The sequence below is a fragment of the Panthera tigris genome, chromosome A3 (genome assembly GCF_018350195.1).
Source record: "Panthera tigris isolate Pti1 chromosome A3, P.tigris_Pti1_mat1.1, whole genome shotgun sequence".
Lineage (NCBI taxonomy): Eukaryota > Metazoa > Chordata > Mammalia > Carnivora > Felidae > Panthera > Panthera tigris.
The window spans coordinates 12,625,943-12,644,960 of NC_056662.1; the positions used below are offsets into that span (position 1 = coordinate 12,625,943).

The 19,018-nt window shown below is 52.9% G+C and overlaps 1 protein-coding gene across 2 annotated transcripts in view; it reads left to right on the forward strand.

Moving 5' to 3' along the window:
* Positions 1–10,107: 10,107 nt before the first annotated feature.
* PREX1 (phosphatidylinositol-3,4,5-trisphosphate dependent Rac exchange factor 1) overlaps positions 10,108–19,018 on the forward strand; it is a 185,708-nt gene continuing 176,797 nt past the window's right edge. For both annotated transcript variants that reach the window (XM_042980207.1, XM_042980208.1), the window contains exon 1: positions 10,108–10,455. In XM_042980207.1, the coding sequence (XP_042836141.1) occupies positions 10,243–10,455 (213 nt within the window). In that variant the 5' untranslated portion in view covers positions 10,108–10,242. The remainder of the gene's footprint in view (positions 10,456–19,018) is intronic.

The window sequence follows — 19,018 nt, forward strand, 5'->3', positions numbered from 1 at the left end:
GTTAAAACTCGGCTCTGTGGCTCCACCCACCCGCAAGGGGGATTGGGAAATGTAGTCCTTCAGTGTGTCCTGGAGGAAGAGGAACTGCATTGGGGAACAGCGAAGCGAAGCGAAGCGAAGCGTCTCTGCCGCGACGATCCCGATACTTGGCCTACCACGGTGACACGTGGCGCGCACGGTGCAATGCTAAGCCGAAGTTGCAAGTAGTGAGTTACGTTTACAAACCGCAACCAGGAGCCATGTCAAACACATGATGTTGAGTGAAAAAGGTAAGGTAGCATCAGAAGCATAGCCCAGTACCATTTATGTAGCGATTTTAAAATAATCATAAAATGACACCTTATCTCGATCTCTTTATGTCTTTTTCACTGTGTCTATTTGGATACACATATATCCAAACACACATACGGCAGATGGGTGGAAAGAACATACTTCAGATACACTCAAGTGGGTGTCCGTGGGGGAGAGGAAAAGAGGAGGAGTGGAGATGGGTGGCGAAGGCAAAAATAAGGGGAAATAAAACAACGTAGAGACCACACTCGTGTTCCACTGGTGGTGTGCCTGGCCTGAGGAGAGTGATTAATTTTGTGCATCTGAGGTCCAAATTAAAGGAAGTGGTGGGTGGGTGGGGGAGTTTGTAAAACAACATATTAAAGAATAAAAGTAATATACATCTACTGTAGGAAATTTGGGAAACGTAGGTATAAAGCAAACACCAAAGACCCTAGTGAACAATTTTGGTCCTTTCCATCATGGGGCTAAGTATCAGTGCAGGGGATATCCTTGCGCATCAAAATTTGTGTGTGTGATTGTTTCGTAGTTTAAACTCCCCAAATGAGAAGCACTCGGTCAAAGTGTATATTTATTTTTAAGGCTTTTGATACATTTAAAAAATATATTTTGAGAGAGAGAGACGTGGGAGGTGGAGGGGCAGAGAAAGAGGGAGAGAGAGGATCGCAAGCAGGCTCCTCTCTTGGTGTGGAGCCAGAGGCGGGGCTCAAGTTCACGCACCGTGAGATCAAGACCTGAGCCGAAACCAAGAGTCAAACGCTTAACCGACTGAGGCTCCCAGGTGTCCCACCCCCTGATACATTTTAAGTTGGGAAATAGAGAACACGGAGAGGAAAGGGCATAAGACATAAATGTAAATCATAATACATTATTACATAATGTAATACATAATACATTAACCTCTGTGAAATCGCCACCATGGATAAGAAACGGAACACTGCCAGCCCCCTGAAACACCTGTATGACTCATCCAAATCCCAGGATCCCTCTTCCTCGGCTCAGGAGGAAACCATTGTCTTGACTTGGAAGGTTCTCTTCTCTTTATAGCTTTACCATCCGAGCGTGAGCCTCTGAGAGCTGTAGTTTACCATTGTCTGCTTTTGAGCACCGTATAAATGGAATCACACATCCTGTGCTCTCCTCTGCCTGGCTTCGTCGGCTCAATGCTATGTTTCAAAAAATTTATCCACGTCGTGTGGAGATCTAGGTAGTTCTTTGCTCCGTCATAACTTTTGTTTTCTCTGAACTGGTGTAAGATTTTTTGTTTGTTTGTTTGCTTTGGTTTCACATTTCTGAGCCCCTCAAAGTAGGCAGGAGGGGAAGAAATTCCTTTCATTGCCGGGCTCTGCACGTTTTCAAGTATTTTGGGGTCTGTAAGATTTCGTCGTGTCCTCACATTCCATCGGAGAGCTGGCAGAGCGGGATTCTTAATGTTCCCATTTAACAGATTGGGAAACTGAAGCTCAGGCCCATGAAGGAAATGAGTGAACAAGACTGGGGACTTTGCCCTGGGCCCCATTTCATGAGGGGAGCGAGGTCATGCAGGACTCCATGGCTGCGTCCGGCCTTCTTAAGGAAGCCAGGGAAACTCAGGAAATTCTGCTCTGGAGCCCACTCGCTGGCTGCTCCAGCTCTAAACATCCGTGCGGCCCAGGCCTCTGTCCTTGTCTCTCCTCCACCCGAGTGCCCTCCCTGGGCAGTCTCGCCCAATCCCGTGGCTTTAAGTGTCACTAGACCCTGACAGTTTCCTACATTCTTATCTCCAGGCTGGCCTCCCCCTGAACCCTGGACTTGTGAATCTGCCCACTCGGCCATTGGCTTTATTATTTTTTTTAAAGTTTATTTATGTATGTATTTATTGAGAGGGAGAGGGGGAGGGAGAGAGAGAGAGAGAGAGATTGAGAGACAGAGACAGAGAACGTGAGCAGGAGAGGGGCAGAGAGAGAGGGAGAGAATCACAAGCAGGCTCTGCACTGAGTGCAGAGCCCAATGCGGGACTCGAACTCACAAACCATGAGATCATGAGCTGAGCTGAAATCAAGAGTCAGATGCTACCCAACCGAGCCACCCAGGCGCCCCATGGCTATTGGCTTTGACATCTAACACAGCCGAAGCCAACTTCTTCACCTTCTCCCCCACACCTGCCCCTCTCACAGGCCTCCCCATCCTGGTCAACTGCCCAGCCCCCAAACCTTGGAGTCGTGTTTAACTCTTTCTGTCACCCCCAGCATTTCGACAAATCCTGCAGGTTCTGGCTTTAGGATGTTTCCAGAACAGAACATTTGCCCTCATCGCCCCTGGGGTCAGCCTGGTGCAAGCCATCAACATCTCTCGCCTGGACTGGTGCAGCATCCTCCTTACAGGTCTCACTGCTTCTGACCTCACCCCCTTGCGCTCTCCTCCCGCGGAGCGGTCAGAGCGATCCTCTTGGAACCTGTCGGATCTTACGTCTCCTCTGCTCAGAACCTGCCAAGGCTCCCACTTACCCAGAGAAAACGCCAACATCCTTACAGCCACCTGCGCGGCTCACCCAACCGGCTTCCCTCTCCGGCCACGGTGCGTCTCCCACACCTACCCTTCCCTCCCCTTTTGCTTTCTCCACTGCCCCGGCACTTGCCCTTTGCTCTTCCTGGAACCCCTGTGGGGTCTGCTCCCTCACCTCTTTCACTTCTGTGCTAAAACGTCACCTCTTTTCTCTCACCCTCTGGGGCTGCGCTGGCCCAGGCCTCCCTGCCGTCCTCCCTGTGTCCCCCGTAGCCCTTCTCACCACCCGGCAGACTTTGTGGCTGACTTCCTGGGGGTCCTTATTCCCCATGTCTTCTGCCACTAGCCTGTCAGCCCCGGGAAGGAAAGGACCCTTGCCCGTGTCGCTCACTATCCTCAGTGACTGGAGCGGTGCCCGGCATTCACAGTGAGGTTTCTCCCAACTCCCAACCTGGAGTCCAAAGCGAGCGCTGGAGATACTCATACATTCAATTAATATTTAGGCGTGCCTGGCACCATCCTGTGATGACGGAAATGAGATGCTCACAGTTTACCGTTCACTGGCAACACCTGGCAGGTGGCTTGGTGTGGATTTAGGGTCAGACACCCCTGGGTGGTGAGGCTCTGGCCAACTGGGGGGGAGGGGAAGTGACGCGTGAAACTTCCAATCTGGGCTCTGAAAAGGACCAGGCGTTTCCTTCCTGTCCCCCTGGGTCTTTCTGCCCGTTGAGACGTGGCACTGGAGCAGCCACCTTGGACCCCTCAGGGAACACCCCACGTCAGGGATGGTGGGGGCCACACGTGGGAAGGAGCCTGGGCCCCAACACCGCTGGGTGTTTTCCGCCTGGACAGTCACATGGGAGAGAAATAAACCCTGTTTAGAAAAACGTATTCCTATTTGGGTCTTGTCCCAGCGGCTGTCTTTATCTTAACTAACACAGTGACCTCGATTGGGTTCCTCTCTGAGCCTCGCGGGTTTCTCATCGATGAAAAAGGGACAACAATATAGTAATAATTGCCAGGAAGGGCAGTTGTGAGGATCTGAGGCCGAACGTTACTAATGCCTGGTGCACGGTGAGAACCCAGAAATGGTAACCGTTGGTATTAGAGCTCCCCCCTCCCCGCCCCCTTCAGCAAGGCTCCAGGAGGGGAATTTGCCTAGGAAATTTGGAAGGATGGCTGCAGCAGCATACAAGGCGTTTGGAGAGGGTGTGGCTGTTTGTGTTTCTGCTGGCTAAAGCAGAAACCGTCAGCTTTCGGTCAAAATTGCCACTGGGATTGCCAGGTGTCTGGATTTGGACCGGGCAGCCCTATGTTTGAGCTTTCAGGCCAGGAAACAAACTGAAAAAGGAAAAAAGAAAAAAAAAAAACAACCCAGACATATAAATGTGTGTCCAGTATGTCTGTTGAAACCATCTGGCATCTCCGGCCGCAGAATTTCAAGATAAACCATCCAGGTCAATCTCTGGTCTCGACTAAACTGTAGAATTTATCTTTTATGCATCAATCTTCTAATGGAATTTTTTTTTTAAAAGAGATTTTATTTTTAAGTAATCTCTACACCCAATATGGGGCTCGAACTCACAACCCAGAGATCATGAGTCACAAGCTGCACTGACTGAGCCAGCCAGGAGCCCCTGAACCTCTTTTTTCCCCTTAACTTTTACCTCCAATCCAGGCTTCCTCTTACAAACGAAGGTCTTTGTTTCCTTGGGAAAGAAATGTGGTGGAGAGCGGTAGCTCTTCTGCATTTTTTAAAATTAAAAAAAAAAAATTTAATGTTTATTTATTTTTTGAGAGAGAGAGAGAGGGAGAGCATGAGTGGAGGAGGGGCAGAGAGAGAGGGAGACACAGAATCTGAAACGGGCTCCAGGCTCCAAGCCGTCAGCACAGATCCCGACGTGGGGCTCGACCCCACAGACTGCGAGATCCTGACCTGAGCCAAAGTCGGATGCTCAACCAACTGAGCCACCCAGGCGCCCCTGGGGCATCGACATTTTAACAGAGAATTGGAAAGAGCATGGCGATTATTTCAAAGGATAGGGTGATCATAATCATTCGAAGTGGGATGTTACTAATAATTATTTTGGGACAACAGACACAAACTGGGATTGTCCTGTGCAAACTGGATGTTTGCTCTTCCTTTCAGTAGAGGAATCAGTTCATCTGAGTGGGGAGACATCTGGGGACGGGGAGGCCTATCAGTTGGGATGCCTTTGGCTGCAAATAAAGGAAGTGTGATTCAACTGGCTTAAACAATAAGGAAATTTTATTATCTTTTTTAAAAGGTTTATTTATTTTCAGAGAGCATGTGTAAGTGGGGGAGGGGCAGAGAGAGAAAGAGAGGGCGAATCCCAAGCAGTCTCTGCACGCTCAGTGCAGAGCCCGATGTGGGACTCCATCTCACAAATGGGAGACCATAACTTGAGCTGAAACTGAGAATGGGACGCTCAACCGACTGAGCCACCCGGGTGTCCCTATTATTTTTCAAGACAAGGAGCCCAGAGGCAGGGGGCACCTGGGTGCCTCAGTCCGTTGAGTGGTTGCATTAGGAAGTGGGAAGTTGGTGGGGCTGGGAATTGAACCCACACAGCTGATCCCTAGGGTTACGACAACGTCCAAAGGCTGGGGAAAATGAAGGCACGTATGTCAGTGGCAGAGCTGGGATTCAAACCAAGGGTCCTAAGCATTTCCCTCTTTGTTTCCTCCAGGCTGTGTTTCCAGTGCTTTCGTGGCAGGAACATGATTTGGCAAAGCTCTGGAGCCCTGACTTATTCTGATATCCATTATGTTCAAATCAGACCTTGAACCAGGGTCCTCTGCTGAGATCTGCTTCTAACCCTTTGCGGTTAGAAGTTTTGACTTGGACCAATGGGGGCGGGGGGGTGGCTCACCCAGGACTATAATATTTTGGTCTGAAGAAATGAACCCTGGCTTGCGTGGCCCACATTGAATTCTGTTGCCCAGCCCTTCTGGGCAGTGCCAAGGGTGGAGATGTCTCTCCTCTTCTCAGAAAGCTGCTCTTGGTACTCAGAATGGGGAAAAGACTCTCTGGGCAGCCGGCCTGAGTTACTGAGAACTCATTTGCATTTGGGAAATGATTGCAATCCTGGGCAGTCTTTAACTCATTTCTCACTGGTGTGTTCAACTTGGGATGGGCAAAGCCCACCCCTTGTTTTTCCTTGCTTTATCTTCATTATTTTTTCTTTTGAGCAGAGCTGGGGAAGGCAGCCTTTGAATCCTGAGCCTGCAGAACCTGAGAGGCTCGTCAGGAAATAAGGAACTGTCTGTCTGATGTTCCCAAGCAGCATTAGCTTCTTCCCTGCAACTGTGAAATGTGTGCAGCAGAAACAAAACGGTATTTCCCACGATTTGCCAAGTACATGGCAACAGAAACTCTAAAATTGTCCCCATGGAAGAGAATTTCCCTAACATTATCATTACTCCCCCATCTCAATTGAAAGTTGTTTTTTTTTTTTTCTTTTTTTCTTCTCTCTCTCTGTTCTTTTGGTGAATGTTTCCCAGCTATAGCCTGTTTTGGGCCCTGTCCTGGAGACATACGGGATCTAAGGGCTCCCCACTGGAGATCCTGGAGGGTGTGGGTGGAGGTGATGGGGAAGAAGGTAGGAGAGGTCAAGGCTACAACAAGGCTAGGAAAAGAAATCTCCCGTTTGTGGTTGCTTAGTCATGTTTGGTTCGGTGAGTCGCTCTGTGCCAGGATTAGCTGGGAGGCAGCCAGGCCCTGGACCAAGGGAGTCCCCACTGATCACACGAATGCTGAGCTCCCTGTCTGAGTCATAAGACCTGGGGTGGACAGTGACCTGAGGCAGAGGCCTGGAGGTGCCACCAACTAACTCTGGAGAAGCTGAAAAGATCTCATTTGTTTGTTGATTGATTACTTGATTGTTAATTTGGTTATTTTCCTTCTTCCCCTGCTCTGGACTAAAAGCACCAAGAGGGCAGGACCCTTAGCTGCTGTGTTACTCTGTATCCCTCCAGAAACGCTCAGTGACTGACAAAACTCGCTGTCTTCCTATGTCTCATTCATCCTTGTCTGCTTCTCCCCTGCTGGAGGAATGTCAGTGCCGAACATCACTGGTGTCGCGCACTTTGGTCCTAGCACCTCACCCGATGCCCAGCACACAGTAGGTGCTTGTGGCCGACACTCGTCTCTTGACAACAGAACCCCAGGTTGTCCAGGCAGCCATGTCCCAGCCGATGGAGCAGGGCTGCTCCATATTGATAGTGACGACTCTGCTCTTGGTCAGGGGCTACTTAAGGATGGTTACATGGGGGCGCCTGGGTGGCTCAGTGGGTTAAGCGTCCGACTTCGGCTCAGGTCATGATCTCGCGTTCCGCGAGTTCCAGCCCCGCGTCGGGCTCTGTGCTGACCGCTCAGAGCCTGGAGCCTGTTTCCGATTCTGTGTCTCCCTCTTTCTCTGACCCTCCCCTGTTCATGCTCTCTCTCTCTCTGTGTCTCAAAAATAAATAAACGTTAAAAAAAATTAAAAAAAAAAAAAAAAAAAAAGGATGGTTACATGACCCGGTCTCGCCCGCGAAGTGTAAGAGAAAATCTGCCTTGGACTTGTGTCGGCAGGTAATGTTGCCATTGCAATAGCCATCTCGTCACTCTGGGGTCCCAGAGCTTGGGAGACAAGCCACCACGATGAGGATAGCAGGGCTGAAGGTACCTTGGTCCTCGATGACATTGTGAGTCCCGAACCAGCCTGAAGAACCAATCTCCTCTGGACCTCTTGTTAAATAAATACTGTCCTTATGTTTGAACCCACCAGTAGCCCATTCTTCTTCTTGTGGCCAAAGGCATCTGAATGGATTCAGCACTCAGTCCAAATAAAAGCCTTCACTTACTGAGTGCTTACTATCTGCCCCAAGTAGTTTCCACGTGTTAACTCAGAAATCATTGCAACAACCTTACCGGGTAGGTGCAGCTGTTATCCTCAGTCCACGGAAGAGACCAAGGAGGCACAGAGAGCTTAAGGGATACATTAAATGTTGTATCTTTCATTGGGGATAAAATGTCCCAGAGGAATCAGAATGTAGACGAGATGGGGGTGGGCCAGGGGTGGGCGCCATCCACAAATGAGGAAATGTTTGGGGTCCTTTTGGCAGTGTGGGCCAATTCTTGGATATAACATGGGATCTGTGTCTGCGTGTGAGACAAATATCTGAAGTGGAAGCTAATCTTCGGTGGTCACAGCTGGGAAGGAGGCTAACACTGCTTGAGCACCTACTGTGTGCCAGCTATCTATGTCAGGAACTTTCATCAGTGGTTCTCAACTGGGGGAGATTCTGTCTCTCAGGGGACATCTGGCACTACCTGGAGACATTTGTGGTTGTCACAACTGCCGGTGGGGAGAGAGTGCTCCTGGCATCTGGGGGGTACAGTGTGCCGCTGAACCGGCCTACAACGCCCAGGACAGCTCTCCAGAACTAATACTTCTCTGGCTCTACGTGTCCATAGCCTGAGGTTGAGAAATCCTGCTCTACGTACATGTTTTTCGTTGTTTTTCCCTCTTACAAAGACTCCCGTTTTATAGACTAGGCAACTGAGGCTCAGAGAGGTGCTGTGACTAGTCTAAGGTCACACAGCAGAGCTACTCAGGGACATCTGCAATTTTCTGAGAACCTCAGGAGTCAGCCATCTTCTGGACATAAGTGACTCCTCACCGCCCCCATCCCCCTTCCCACCCGCCCAGAAGATTTCACTCGCTCAAGGCCCAGATCAAATGCCACCTTGTCCCGGATCCCAAAGAAACGTCTCCTAGAGGGCAGAAGCCACTCCACTCTCTCCCCGTGTCCTGAGGAACTTGCAGCATTTACCCAGGCCATTATGAGAACAGTCTTGGGTGTTTCGAACAGAAGATAAATAAACAGTCATGTTCTTTGCTAGAGGGTGATTACGGTCTAGAGGGGGCATATTATATGAATCAGCTAATCCACTGCAGAGGCAATACAATCCCTGGTGTGTGACAGGGGAACATTAAGAGTTGTGTGGACAATTTAGAGAGTAGGGCCGGCCAAGAAGGCAGTTTACACACGCAATGATAATAATAAAGGACAAAAATAGAGAACTTTCTAGGTACTGGCACTGTTCCAAGTATGCCCTGTGGACTAACACATAACCCTGTGCGGGCCCCTATGAGCCAGGTGCGAGGATTATTTCCATTGTATCGACGAGCACACTAAAGCTCTTGAGGCAAGGAAACCAGCCGAAGGTCACCCACTAGCAAGCGAGGGAGATGGGATTCGAATCTGAGCAGCTTACTCCAGGCCTCAGCGCTCGGTCACCTCTCCATACCTTCCTGTGAGGCAGGTGAGGACATTTGTCAAGCGGTCCCGCTGCTTGTCAAGGTCACACAGAGCAGCCTGCACTAGCGGCCGGGTTTCCCAAGGCCTTATCCCCGGTGGTGGGTGGGGAGGGGGCCGCGGGCAGAGCAGCTGCTCCTTGATTAGTAATTCGAGAGCAGATCATAATTTCTTCTGGGAAAGGTGGAAAGAGCAGGGTCGTCTCCGGGGGGCAAAGAACTTCAGAAAAAAAGGGATAAAAACGGAAGGACGGAGAGGGCAAGAGAGAGGGAGGGACCCGGAGAGGCGCGCGTCTTCCTCCCCAAGGTCGCGGCAGCGCCCGAGGGCATCCACAGGGCTACGTGTCCCAGAGGCTGGCACCGGCCGGGCAGGGGCCGCCCCCTCCTCCTCCGCGGGGCCGGCGGGGTCGCGAGGGCCCGGGCGGGCTGGCTCCCCCGAGCGGCTCCCGCCGAGAGCTTTTCCAGCCGGGGGTTCGCTCAGCTCGAGCGGCGGCAGCGGGCGGCCGCGGCGGCCGGACCTGCGTGCGTGTGCCTGCGCGCGGGGGGTGTCGCGCGTGGCGGGGGTGGGGGAGGAGCGGCGTAGCCCGCGGCGGGGGAGGGGGCCACGCGTCCGGGCGCGGAGTTGGCGCGCGGGCGGCGGCTTGCGTGCCGCCTCGGGCCCCGCGGCCTCCGCGGCGCCCCTTGCGGGGAGTTCCCGCCCGAGCGCCCCGGGCGCCCCCGCTCCGACCGCGCTGAGCTTCCGACGTAGCCGCCGAGCGCCGCGGCGCGGTTCCAGGGGGCCCGGTGCGCGCGCGGAGCGCCTCTGCGGCCCGAGCACGGCGTGGCACTTGGCAGACGCTCCCTGGGCGGTGGGGGCGGCGGCGGCGGCGGCGGCGGCGGCGGCGGCGGCGGGGCCCGCCGTCTGGGAGCCCCGAGGGCCGGCCCCCTCCCGCCCCTTGTCCAGCCTCCGCGCGCTGCCTCCGCCCCCGGCCCGGGCCGCCCGCCCCCAGTCCCGCCCGCCCGCCGCGCCAGGCGCCGGGCCCGCCGCTGAGCCCGGCCCGCCGGCGCGCCCCGTCCGGGATGGGGCGCCTGGACGCCTGAGTCGCCGTTCGGCGCGACCTTCGCGCGGGGGAAGCAGTCGGCGCCGCGCGGCCGCGCTAGAATGGAGGGACCCGGCGGCAGCGATCCCAGCGGCGACGGGGCTGGGGACGGTGCCCACCCGGACCCCCGGGTCCCCGGCGCCCCTGCGCCCAGCTCTGGCCCGTGCGCGGCCGCCCGGGAGTCCGAGCGCCAGCTGCGCCTCCGCCTCTGCGTCCTCAACGAGATCTTGGGCACCGAGAGGGACTACGTGGGCACCTTGCGCTTCTTGCAGTCGGTGAGTGTCGCCCGGGGCGCGCGGGGACAGCCTCTGCCCGGGCCGCCAGCCCCGCTGTGGAGCGCGGGGGCCTCCAGTGCCGGGCGGTCGCCACTACCTGTGGCCGCGGTCCCTGGGGGTCGCGAGAGTCGCCTCAGGGGCGCCTCGCGGGGCGCGCGGAGAGGTGGGGAGATGCGGGCTCCCCCGGAGCCGGGCTGTCGCTTCCCTGGCCGGCCGGCGGTCCGAGTCCCGACTCGGGATCTCCCGCACTCCGTTCCCCCCCTCCCCTGCACGCTGCCCTTTTGTCTTTTTCTTTTCCCCTCCCCGCCTTTCAAATAGTTTTAAAATTAGTTGCATCCGCGAGGCAGGGGCTCTGGGACCCAGGCGCCGGGAGCTTTCGCTCCTGCTTTTTTTTCCCGGGGATTTCTTCGCCGCCTAGTGCACCGCCGAGTACTCCGGGACACCTCCTAGACATCCTAGAGCCCAGCGTCCCTCCGAGAGTAGGATACAACCCAGTGCCCGGAAGAGGGACGGAGATCCCACAAACCCACAAAACCTCGGGGTAGGACCCTTTTCCCCAGTGCACGCGTTTTTGTTGGAGCTTGGGGAGAGTGGGTTTCGAACTCTCGACTTGGCAGTCCAGGTCCCACCCCTATTTCTAAGTGGCAAAACCACAGCATCAGACTCTCTAAAATAAACAGCCCAGCGCTTACTCTGTGGCAGGCGCCCACATGTGTCATCAGGCGGCTTAACCTTCCGAGTGGCCCATGAAGTGGGGACGAGTATTTACCCCATGTTTTAGATGGGAGAGTTTAGCTCCAGCGAGGTTGAGTAACTTGCTTAGAATCACACAGCTGGTTAATTGGGGATACTGGGTTCTAAACTCCTGTGCTGCATTTCCTTTTCTATTCTTTTTTCTTCTTTTCCTTTCTTTCTATCTTTCTTTTCTCCTGTGAGCGGGAGGAAGGGGCCACTTCCCTACTCTCCTGGGAAGTGAGAAAAGTGGCCAGGGGGCGGAGGGGGTGGGCCTGGGGCCAAGCCTGGGTGGAAGTTAGGAGACTCCGAGGGCTTTAATCTCCTTGCCTCCTGCTGGGACCTCATTTACTCCCTTCTTGGCTCTAGGAAGTCTTTTAATCCTGGTTAAGGAAGGGCTGGTGGGGGCGGTGGTTGTTCCTTCAGAGACCCCAGAGCCAGGCTGTGCAGCTCCCAATTGCCAAGGGAAAGAGGGAGACTCTGGCATCCTCTGGGGTCCCCATTGGCTTGGAGGTACAGCTAAGGCTGTGTGAGGTCCAAGTTCTAACTCGGGGAGGAGAGAGCCCTTCTCTCTGTGAAAAGAGGTGTGTTCCTGTGTGTGTGTGTGTGTGTGTGTGTGTGTGTGTGTGTTGGGAGGGGTTGGGGAGTTGTGTGGTGGCATTGAAAACCATTTGGCTAAAGGACCCTTCTAGAAAGGCCTGTGAGAGGGTTGGTGTTTCTTTTTGCCTCTCTCCCTCTCTCATAGTTTAAATAAATAAATAAATAAATAAATAAATAAATAAATAAATAAAGGAATCTGTTCAGTTTGAAGCTGGTAGTTTCTATCTCTGGGCAATGTCAAATTCTAGGGAACTCCTCACTTCTCCTTCTGAGCCACTCCCTGCTCCTCAGTCAGGAAAGGAAAGAGGAAAGACAAACCAATTTTTATATTAATGGGTAAGAAAATATATCTCTCCCTCCCACGCCCTTGCCTAGATGGTGTGGTGCATTTCAGAGCAGATACAGATCGTGTTAGGGTTAACTGTGGTTTTAAATTGTCCACTTGTAGAGTCCGAGGTTGCTGGAATAATGGAAATTGATTGGAATCAATGGCTCTTATTATTAAAGAAACAAGAAAAAAAAGGTTTCTGTATTTTCCACATTATTGAGGTCATCAGTTTTTGTTTCGATTGACCTGTCGGTTCTGCGATGAGCTGGTTCTTGGACCAGTCCTGCTATACCTGCCCTGGCCTCAGTTTGCCCACCTGTAAACCAAGGGGAGGAGAATCCAGGCGTCTTCTCTGCCTTGTCCTTTTGGGTGTCCCCAAGCTGTTGCCAGAAATGGACTGATTGTGTAACCTGACCAGCCATACATACCTCATTTGTGAGCCACAGGAGGCCTCTCTTGTTTTGCTCCATCAGAAATGCCCCCTAAAGCACCCAAGGCCTTTCGGTTTGGAAAACCCAGGGCTTCGCTTCGGGGACTGCTAATTACCAAGGCTTTCCACGCATCCAGGCTGGCAGCCTGCGTGGTCTCTTCTGTCTTCCCACTCGCTCCTCTGAGCCTTTATACTTGGTAAGGGAAGAATGCTTGGTAATCCCTCCCGGCTTTTAATTCCATGGGGCAGAGCTTCCCTGGCCTCCCTGGGTCCCTAGTTTCAAGGCTCTGTTGTCAGTAGAAATGAAGGCTTTGTGGTTGACTGTGAATTGTGGGAGATGCAGAAAGGCCAGCTCTGGTGGGTTCCTGCCCTCAAGGAGGGGACAGTCTAGTCCATGGTGGCAAAGTGGATGTTTACAGAAATCCAAGTATGAGGCTGGGCTCTGGAGCTAGACTGCTTGGGATTGAGTCCTGGGGCTGTATAACCTTAGGGCAACTGGCTTAACCTTTCTGGGCCTCAGTTTTCTCATCTGTGGAGTAGGAGCTGATGATAGATCTTATCTTACAGGGTTTTTAAGAGTGTAAGTCAGTTATATAAATATATATAAAGCACTTAGAACACTGCCTCGTAGGTAGTAAGGCATATAAATGTTAGTATCATCATTACTTATTTTGTTGTATGGTGATTAAATAATATAGATGATTAGGGTTCTAGGATTTCAGCATCAAGTGAGCAGGAGTAGTCAGGGAGGGCTCCCTGGAGGAAGTGAGGTCTGAGTCAGCACCGAAAAGAGGACAGGGAGCCTGAGCGAATTTCCTTTTGACCATCTAAACTCCGGAACCAGTGGTTTTCTTTGGTTCCGGTTCTGGGGCTCTGTGGTTCCTCCAGAATCTCCCCATCTTTCCTCACCTCCTTCAGGAACTGGATTGCACCCCTTCCCCATCTCCAAGGGGGACTGATAGCCTTGGTGCCTTGTTTTGTGTGTGTTTATTTAAGGGTCATGGAAATGCAAGGAGAGCCCTCTTGTAGAGATGCTGGGTCTTTCTTGGAGGACCCCGCAAAGATGGTGGGAGAAAGTGCCCTGGGTTTTGACTCAGAGCCTGGGATTTCAACATTTAGAAGCCCTGACCGTGTTGGGTGCTCCCTGTGTGCTCTTGGTCAGTGTCAATAATGATAATAACAATTACAGTCGTTAGTGGGTAGGAGCTGACACTGATTCATAATTTACTGCTCTGGGCGCTTCACATGTATCAACTTATTTGATCTTTCCAATACCCCCATGAAGAAAGCGCTGCTGTTGCCCCATTGACACATGAGGAAATTGTGGCGAAGACAGTTTCAGTGAGCTGGGTCACGCAGACAGCCGTGCCAGAATCTGATCCCAGGCTGGCCACCCCAGAGCTCATGTCCCTAGACGCCTCACAGACTGCCTCTGCCTCAGAAAGGCCTCGGCCCATGATTTATTAAGGTGGCGAAACGGGGATTCGAACCCGGGTCTCTGTGATATCCTGACCCTCTGCCTGCGCTTTCTCTGGTTACTCCCCTCCGTGGCTCCCATTGTCTCTTCCGCAGAATGGGCAGAACTATAGAAGAATAGAAATGGCAGGCGGCCAGATTCCTCCTCTGTGCTCCACGGCTGTTTGTGAAGGGAGTGTTGAGTGTGGAGCTCTGGAGCCAGGCTGCTGGTGTTCGCATCCTGGCTTTACCCCACAATGACTGTGCGTGGCCCTGGGCATGCCAGCAGCCTGTTCAGTGCCTCAGTTTTCCCATCTGCACAATGGGAACAGTGTAGCACCTGTGTCCTAGGGGTGTTATGAAGCCTCGATGAGCCTGACGCCGAAGCCGTTTGAAGGGTGCCAGACGCGCAGTTGGTATTCAGATGCTATGGTGGCTGTTTTGTTGACGTACAGCAGTGGGGGGCGGAGAGGGTTGTCTGTTTGGGGTTTGCGGGGCTCCCCCGCTTAAAGAGGAGGACAGGTGCGCCTTGGGCTCACTGGTTTCTTGGTTGGATTTTGGTTTTGGGTTCCTGCCTGCAAGTGAGGAGACTCTGGGGTAAGTGCCAACGTGGGAAGAGAGGGGGAGCCTGGGTGGATGCGTAGAGAGACCCCTGGGTAAGGGTTGGTCAGCAGGACCCCGTAGGGCTCCCTTGATGGAGGACAGACACCTGTCATTCCCAGGGGGTCTCCTCCACCAGCTGGGGGATGGTCCTGGACGATCAGGGGGTGTGGGCAGAAAGCTCCCAGAATGCTTTCTGTGGTTCTGCTTTTTTGGGGGGTTGGAGACTAGAGTTTTTCCTCTCTTTGGAGCTCTGCTTGCCAAAAGAAGAAACTGTGGTTTTGTGTTGTCACTGCTTTTTTTTTTTTTTTTTTTTTTTTTTTTTAAGATTCTTTGCTTCCAGTCTCTCACTAGAGAGAAATGCCAGGGTGTGGAGGTGAGGGACACATTTTAAATTCTGCAGTCACCGAAACAGAATGACCTACCCGGTCGGTGACTTCCGGGATGTTCACGAGGGTGTGTTGCAAAAGGTAGGATGCTGAGACGCGTATGTGACACAATTCTGCTTTGGGAAAATAAACAGAAGTCATAATATACACATGTCCGTTGTATATGTCACAATACAGGAGCTTAGGGAAAAGGACACAAGGATGTGTTTCTTGTGGAGAAAAGCAAGCAGGAAGATAATGAAAGGAAAAATGCACTCACAAATCTCATGTATAATACTCTTCTCATATCAAGCCAGGCACATGTGTATGAGCATATATGTTACAAAATTCTGACAGAGAGAATTGCATTCCTGCATGGTTATCAGGCTAGTGTAACCTCAGTAATGATAATTTGCTAACACTTATAATAAAGTTCTAAATGTTTACCAGCCCTGTGTAGAGCATTCTCTGTGTATCAACTCAAAAGTGCTAGGTATTTATTGTGCTTCCCATTTTTACAGATGAAACCCAAGGCACAGAGAGGCCAAGTCAGTTTTGCAAGGTCACACAGCCTGACAGGGCTGGGACTCAGACCCAGGTAGTCTGGCTGCAGAACCCTCATTCTTTCCCGTTCTCCTGAACTACCCAAAATGATGCTGTGTTCGTGACCAAAATTAACTGCCTTTGTGAGACCTCCAGCTGCCCATGTGGGCGAAGAATTAAGCCCGAAGGTCCAAATTATCAGAGCTTTTTGGGATGCCGGAGAACCTGGGCCAGGCCACTTTGTATTAGGCCACAACATCATTAGGGAGTCAGTGAAAGTCTTTTGATGACAAAAACCTAAATGTCAGCCGGGTTGGGAGGGGGCACCTTTTGTGTGGGGCGAACAGAGCTTCACACAGGCAAACGCAGAAATCTGGGCTGAGCACCTGCGGTATATTCTAGGCAGTGTTCTGGGCCAGGAAAATGCAGCTGTCAACAGGGCACATGTGGCCCTTGGCCTTTGGAGAAGGCTGACCCATCAGAGATGCTGCATCTCGTGCATTTGAGCGAGGGTGTTCTCCAGATCAGCATCCTAGAGCCCATTCACCATGATTGGGTGTTTTCCCTTATAACCGTTTATCTGTCACTTAAAAAAGCAGGTGGATGGGATCGGTGTCCTTGGCCTTTGGAGGCTTCCGGGCACCCCTTTCCTAGAGGGTGTCCCCCTGAGTCCACTGAGCAGAAGGCCTCTTGAGCTCTGGCCACTCCCTCAGATCGACAAACCCACATTCTCTTTGCTTCACGGTGCCCCCTCCCAAGCCTCCCCCCCTCCCCCCCCAACCTGTGCAAGAGTTGTCTCTGAAGCAGGTCATGCCTGGCTGCAGAAGAACTCGACCTCTCAGATTTTTGTGATTTCTCATCCTTTTTTTTTTTTTTTCCAACGGCCACCAGCTCTCTGGCTGGAATCGTGGCAGGTGGCGGGTAGGCAGGGTGGACAGGTCCTCAAACCAGCGTGCCTTGCTCCCCCGGGGCACAGGGCGAGGCCAGAGCTGGTCCTTGCCCCAGAGTTGTGGAGACATAGAACTTGAGAGTAAGCTGGGGGGAGAGGGCAGGGGTCTGAATCTCCTTGTTTTGCCTGTGAAGCCCCAGAGGGACTCCCTGTAGAAGTCGTGGCCCCCAGAGGGAGGTGCGCTCTGGTCAAGGGTGGCGGCCCTGCGGCCGGTCAGGGTTCCATCCGGAGAGTTCTGGGAGAAGGCTGGGGTGGCCCTCGCCCTTTTCCCAGGATTTGAGTTTTAGCCTGGCTCAAGGGTCCCCCTTAAAGAGGCTCCTCAGGGGGCATTTCAGCCCTAGCAGCTGGTCTGTGGTGAATCGTCCCTATTTTAACCCTTGGCCCCACTGGAAGGTGGGGGCGGGATCATCTTCCCTTGTGGCGACTGTCCTGTGAATTGTAGGATGCTTCACAGCAGCACTGGCCTCTGCCCCCTAGATACCACCAGTGCCCTTCCGTCAGTTGGGACCATTGAAAAAGGTCTCCAGATATTGCCCATGGCCCCCAGGGGGACTGGCTGCCAACCTTTGACCCCCAGTTCTGCTTTTGCACCGTATTCTGGGGCCTTTACGCACACATCTCGGAGCATGAGAAATCTGTGCCGTCTCTGTGATTATATGCATGTGTACGTGCTTGCCTGAGTGGTGTGATAGGGTTGTTCTTTTCACCCAGCGGTCTGTCTCAGGTTCACGGTTAGGAGCGTCGAATCTAGGGGCGCCTGGGTGGCTCAGTCGGTTAAACCTTCGACCCTTGATTCCAGCCTAGGTCATGATCTCGTGGTCTGTGAGTTCGAGCCCTGCGTCGGACTCCACACTGACGATGCTGAGCCTGCTTGGGATTGTCTCTCTCCTTCCCTCTTTGCCCCTCTTCTGCTCGCTCTCTCTCTCTCAAAAAACAAACAAACAAACAAACAAACAAAGAAAAAGCATGGATTCTAGACACCCAACGGCCTGGGTTCAAATCTCAGCTCTGCCCCCGTGTGACCTTGGGCAAGTCCTTTTGCGTCTCTGAGTCCTGGTTTCCCCATCATCCACGGGGAGTGCCTGCAGAGCGGAGTGCTGAGCCAAGGTCACGGCCGCCCCACTACCTGCCACAGGCTCTCCTGTTATCCGAAAGGAAGCCCTGAGAAAGAAGGGAAGTCCTCCAGCCTCCCAGCCCTATGTAGATTTTTCAGTTTATTTTTATTTTCCCGGCTCCTTGAGGACCAGAGGGGTTTGCCTCTTTTGTCTTGTGGTCGGACGCTCAATCTGTGTTTACCCGCCTGGTTCCTTCCCCAGGGTGGGACTGACAGACGATCCCTTGTTTCTGGGCCAGGGGAGGCCAGGCTATTTCAGGCTGGCGGGACTAGGGCCACCAAAGTCTGGTGGAAGCAGGTGGGGTGGCCATGAGCCACCAGGATCCGGGGTGTCGTGCTTTCGCCCTTGCAGGGGGGTGGTGGGAAGCTTCTGCACGGAGCGGGGCCAGGCCCAGAGCGGGCTGTGGGCAGTCCGTGGTTTCATTCACTGGTTCACTTAGTCATTCAATAAACGCACATTGAATGCCTACTGTGTGCCAAACACTGGGCTAGGTGCTGGCACATGGCCAGGACAAGATGGACAAGGTTCCTGCCCTCATGGAATCTTCAGACAATACAAAGAGGTCACTTGAGAAGGTGGCAACAGATGGAATAATAGTATCTGCTGAGGCCTTACTGTGTGCTGAGTCCTGTGCTGAGTGCTTTGTATGGATTATCTCTTTGAGCCTTTGCAACAACCCTCTCCTGTAGGGGGTTCTCCCATATATCTGTTTTGCATATGGGGAAACTAAGGCCCAGAGAGAGTGATTTGCTTAGGTCTACTCAGCTGGCGAGTGGATGTGCCAAGAAGGGAAGTAAAATGAGGGTGTGTTGGTGATAGGGGTAGCGGCATCTGCTTGTGATGGGGTGGCCAAGGAAGGCCTCTCTGAAGAGGTGGGTTTTGAGCTGAGTCCTGGGGCCGAGAAGGAGCCAGCTGTAGTTGAGAGAAGTGTGTTCTAGGTAGAGGGGGCAGCATGTGCAAAGGCCCTGAGGCAGGACTATGCTTAGCTTGTTTGAGGAACAGCAAGAGGCCAGGTTGGTGGAGCTGGGGAGAGGAAGTCGGTGTGGCATGAGACTCATGCACTTTATTAGTGGGTGAGGAGCCCCTGGAGGGTTTTCAGCTGGAGTGTGGCTTCGTCTGATTGATGATCTGAAAGTCTTACTGTGCAAGGGCCTTCCCAAGATCGCAGCAGCCACCTCCTGACTCTGGCCTGGACGCTCACCCAGGAGGGAGGACCACACTTTCCGCTTGCCAGGCAGATCCCCAGACCCTCTGTCTGGGAAGGCTGTTGTGTGAATCAGGGCCATTTCTGTCCCCTATCTAGGTCTCAGCTGAGTACTGAGTACTCACTGAGTACTGTGTCTGAGCTACCACACCCAAAGAGGAGTTTGAGTCCCTGTTCATGGCCAGGGTGTCAGTAGGCTGTGCTGGTGGCCGCTGGGGAGATGGCTGTTGATACACGAC